Here is a 4,507-nt window from a genome sequence, read left to right as displayed (position 1 = left end):
TGGACCCGCGAATACCTGAGAAATCGAACGCCTAAGAAAAAAGGCGATTTTGACCATCTATAGAACGTTTCGTGAACGCATCTACAACGGGAAAGACAACATAAACCCCTCGTTAACACACAGAGTGACGATTTTGCAGAGAATTCCCTATTATCACCGTCAGTCACAGAGAGCTCTTCATCGTATTCATCCAACTGTGCAAAATACGCGTCTCGTTCGAGTAACTCCGCGGTCTAAAACATATCTTAGGTTGTAGATTGCATGATTCAGATTAGGCCCACCTCAAGCCGTGTCGCGATCTCATCTTCTGACGTACTATCTTCCCGTGGTAAATCGATGATAGTTTTTCTAGAGCAATGTAGTAGCCTAAAAAATAATCATTGCATATCCTAGGCCACGACGGGTCATATTTACTTCGAGAAACCGTCTAAATCTACGCGGTGCGTTCGTTCCGCATCGAAACCCGCAGCCTCGAAGACACGCTCGAGCTCTCGCGCACTGCATGCTAAAATGCTCAAAAGATCTTCTTTCGTCACATATCTAACAACAAGAATAATAATTTCGTGGCGCGCGACAATTTATTACCCTTTCCTGCCAGCATCGAAGGCTTCGTATGCACTTTGAATATCTTCAGAGTTCCACCGCCAAACCATCGCGCTCTCGCCTCGAGGACGACTGATCGATCCAGGCGTATCTTAGGTTACCCATGGTAGGATACAAAATAGGTCCACACCAAAGCCTACCATCTCGTTTAGAGTCTCTATTTCGCGATGAATAAATAGTAGCAGCCAGGAAGTCTCTATAACGGATAACAGGTTCCGCTTGAGCTGCCTGAAAAAAATATCTTAGGTTCGAGCATGCATACGACAACAAAGAAGATTCCTCCACACCGCACTCTTAAGAATATCTTAGGTTCAAGCATGCATACGACAACGAAGAAGATTCCTCCACACCGCACTCTTAAGAATATCTTAGGTTCAAGCATGCATACGACAACGAAGAAGATTCCTCCACACCGCACTCTTAAGAATATCTTAGGTTCAAGCACGCATACGACAACAAAGAAGAGTCCTCCACACCGCACTCTTAAGAATATCTTAGGTTCAAGCATGCACACGACAACAAAGAAGATTCCCCCACAACGCAATCTTAAAAATATTCTCTCGCTAACCTCAACCTTTTCGACAATTAACAAAGAAAATCTCAAAGTTTTTCCCAAAAATCATTTTCCTCCATAAATATCAAGCTCGCTGCTGCAAGATACGAAACAGGCCCGCAGCCTCACCGTCGAACCGCAACTGCTAATCTCCCCAAATATCTTTTCCGCTTCGTATTCGCTCATACCCACATGCAAACGCACAGCGGCTTCGAATTCAGGGAGAGTTATGACTCCTGAAAAAAACTCAAAATTAGTAAAATCCAAAGGGAAAATATTTCGTATCATGTCAGCTCAGTACTGGAATAATGTTCGCTTTCCTCAGTTGAGCTCAGGAGTTTCCTTGAAACTTTCATTTTCTAACCGACACGTGTAGTTGACCATGCACTGCGCCAGCTACACCCTAGGATTCCCGTATATGACAACTTTCAGCAAGATTTTTTCGTAAATTTCCTGAAATATCAAGATTTTTTCCGTGAACTTTTCCCTAACCGTCATTAATTGAATCCATTTCTCAGAATTTCACTTCAGCTCATCGGATGAGCCTCATCCGTACATTCACCACACCCCAAATCCGAATAATTCCCGATATATTTTCTCTCAAAATCCACGGGGAAACCCATTTTTTCGGAAAAAAATTATCCTCACCATCATCATTGGTATCCATTCTCATGAATGTTTCTTCCATCAATTTTAGATTCTCGTCGATACCAACAAAATCATCTCCCCGTTTCTGTGCCAGCAATCCGAGCGCAGCCTAAAGAAAACCAAATAATAAAACAACCGAAAAAATGAGAAAATAAAATCAAAAACAAAAAGTCGGAAAACGGTTTCTTGATCAAAGATGAACTTTTCCCATTCTAGACTGGAACGAAAACCCGCCCAAATTTTACGAGTGTCGTAAATATCTTAGGTTCAAGCAGAAAAGATACAGAATAGGTTACCCTTTGAATTGCAGAGCATCTTGCAAAGGCGTGCATCTTCCGAAGAACATCCGTATCGATTTCGTTGGGCGCGGTATTCAACTTCAGAATATCCGTGCCTGACAAAAACGAATTAAATATTTTCCCTCACAATACAAAAATCGATCCACATCTAAAAGTATAAAATTCAACTAAAAAATATCGCCATCCAGGATTGAACCTGTGCCGTATTACTTCCACACCATTCGTGCTTCAGCGCTTCCGTCGCGGTCAATCTCTCTGACGGATTTCGGCAAATTAATTTTCGTACCAAATCTTTCGCACTCCGCGAAATGCAGTCCCATCGCGACCCAGTCAGCTTCAGCGGCGCATGGCGAACAGCATCACTCTGACAGGATACGAAATTTCCCCAAATTTTCCGGAAAATTTTCCTCACGATTTCGCCATCGTTGGCACCATCAAACGGCGGAGTGCCACTAAGCAGCATATACAAGATCACTCCAACTGACCACATGTCGCATTGAAGACCATATTTTCCTTCGAGAACCTCTGGCGCAATGTAATGCACCTGGCAGAAAAACGAAAAAATATAAAGATTTTCGAAAAAATATTTAACGGAAAAATACGCAAAATTTCCTCACTCAGATCGATCGCTGCGAGAAGAGAATCTCTGAATTTTTCCACTAGTCTTCGCGGCAGAAAAGCAATTTCGTACGGAAAAAAATCAGAAAAAAATCTGTGTTTTTTCGCTCTCCTTCAAAAAGTGCCTCCACACCCCGGAAAATTGCAGAAAAAAAGACAGAAATTTCCGCGAAAAAATTCTCACCGAGCCCATCGAGGCCGTCAAGGAATCCTCTTCTCGACGGACAATCGTACCAAAACCGAAATCGCATAACTTCAATCGACAATCTGCAGTATCATCCGTGTATCTAAAAATTCAAAAAATTACCACAAATTTTCCGAAAAATTTCCTTTTTTTACACAAAATTTTCCAATTTGATATCGCGATGGCAAATATTGAGGGAGTGAAGGTAACTCACAGCATAGAGGATATGCCGGAGGATCTTCGCCGCGTCGCGTTCACTATAACGATTCAGTTTAGCGAGGCGCTCATACAATTCACCTGAAAAAAATTTTCCTGAAAGTATTTTTTCCCAAAAAATTCCCTACCCCCTGTACACGCTTCCATTACTAATATAATTTTCTCCCCCGGTTCTTCGTATACCTCTTCCAAGCGAACCTGTTAGCGGAGCGAAGCGTTTCATGTTTGTTATTTTTCTCTTCCGTACTATATTAGGATGCGATAGCGGCAAATAGATGTTAATCTCGTCATAAAGCATATCTCTTTGGGCCGAGCTGATATTCACAAGGCTCAAACTTTTCACTGCGACCTGACATGGACAAAAAATCACATCCCGCTCCCCACAAGTTCTCCAGGGAATTAGCGAAAACAACATCTTAAAATACGAAAAGAAGCTGAATCCAAAAGTTTCCTTACTGACCATAAAAATTCGGGTAGAAATGTGCAAAAACCAATAACAGTCTCCCTAAATTTTTTTTATCAACACACGTAATTGATGATAGTTTATCTCACTGAATATTCGTTTATTTTCCCATCACAATCAGAAAATTTCCCCAAAAAATCCACCGACCCGGTCGCCGGAAAATCTGTCCTTTGCGAGCCGCACCGCGCCGTTCATTCCCTCTCCCAAAATTCCGCCCTCTTCTATCGAGATCAACTCATACCTGGGAAAAAAATCAGATTCTTTTTACCGGAACAGAAAATTACTTTTTTTCAAAAGCTCCCGGCGTATCGATCATACGGCCACGATCGAGCTGAGGTAACGAACCAGAATGTCGGATCTGGAGGAGAAAAACTTTGCTCCGCTAAGAAAAAATTATTTTTACCATATCTAGGAAGCTACCAGTACTGGAGCTTTTCGAATTCTCCTTCTTCAACACAGCGCCTTCCGTCACCGCGCCACGAAATTTCCAATCCCCACCCGGATCCTTCAATGCCCGAACCACACTATCCTGAATCGAGAAAAAAAGTCCGGAAAAATCACAATTTTTGCCAATTTTCCTACGTCCGAACCACGCTTTTCTGAATCAAGCGAAAAAGTTCCGGAAAAAAATTTGCTACCCATCCCTACTTGAGAGTCTTCATCATCATAAAGCTGATCCGAGGAAGCTGATGTCAATCCCGGCTGTACGCCTGCGGGAGAATCTTCCCATGCGCATGCGTGCAAAGTATCGCCGTTGTCGAATTCGGGCGTTTTCTGCCACTTTCCGACCATATCGACATCAGCTCTCAGCTGTGCATCAACCTAACCAAAATATCATCTTCCCCAAATCTTTCCCGGAAAATTTTTTACCAATTTTCCCCCGTAATCGATCATTTTTTCTCGACAAGCTTTTTCCAAGCCTT

At 42.5% G+C, this 4,507-nt stretch overlaps 1 protein-coding gene across 2 annotated transcripts in view; it reads right to left on the bottom strand.

The window, feature by feature from the left end:
- Positions 1-410: 410 nt before the first annotated feature.
- Positions 411-4,507, bottom strand: part of Pmar_PMAR008410 (Calcium-dependent protein kinase, putative) — a gene marked incomplete at its 3' end in the record, with an annotated part of 13,860 nt that continues 9,763 nt past the window's right edge. Inside the window, exons 1-17 of one of the 2 annotated variants that reach the window (XM_002765765.1) lie at positions 4,455-4,499; positions 4,233-4,406; positions 3,988-4,113; positions 3,869-3,942; positions 3,732-3,825; positions 3,369-3,470; positions 3,250-3,319; positions 3,061-3,202; positions 2,906-3,008; positions 2,516-2,647; positions 2,314-2,467; positions 2,101-2,198; positions 1,805-1,913; positions 1,286-1,392; positions 744-831; positions 586-694; positions 411-540 (exon numbers count right to left, since the gene is read on the bottom strand). In XM_002765765.1, the coding sequence (XP_002765811.1) occupies positions 411-540; positions 586-694; positions 744-831; positions 1,286-1,392; positions 1,805-1,913; positions 2,101-2,198; positions 2,314-2,467; positions 2,516-2,647; positions 2,906-3,008; positions 3,061-3,202; positions 3,250-3,319; positions 3,369-3,470; positions 3,732-3,825; positions 3,869-3,942; positions 3,988-4,113; positions 4,233-4,406; positions 4,455-4,478 (1,836 nt within the window). In that variant the 5' untranslated portion in view covers positions 4,479-4,499. Of the gene's footprint in view, positions 541-585; positions 695-743; positions 832-1,285; positions 1,393-1,804; positions 1,914-2,100; positions 2,199-2,313; positions 2,468-2,515; positions 2,648-2,905; positions 3,009-3,060; positions 3,203-3,249; positions 3,320-3,368; positions 3,471-3,731; positions 3,826-3,868; positions 3,943-3,987; positions 4,114-4,232; positions 4,407-4,454; positions 4,500-4,507 lie in introns of those variants that run through there. The other variant, XM_002765764.1, reaches the window with a different exon arrangement.

The sequence above is a fragment of the Perkinsus marinus genome, assembly GCF_000006405.1.
Source record: "Perkinsus marinus ATCC 50983 genomic scaffold scf_1104296974734, whole genome shotgun sequence".
NCBI lineage: Eukaryota > Perkinsozoa > Perkinsida > Perkinsidae > Perkinsus > Perkinsus marinus.
Note: the sequence above shows the minus strand (reverse complement) of the source record. Positions and strands in the feature narration are given on the sequence as shown.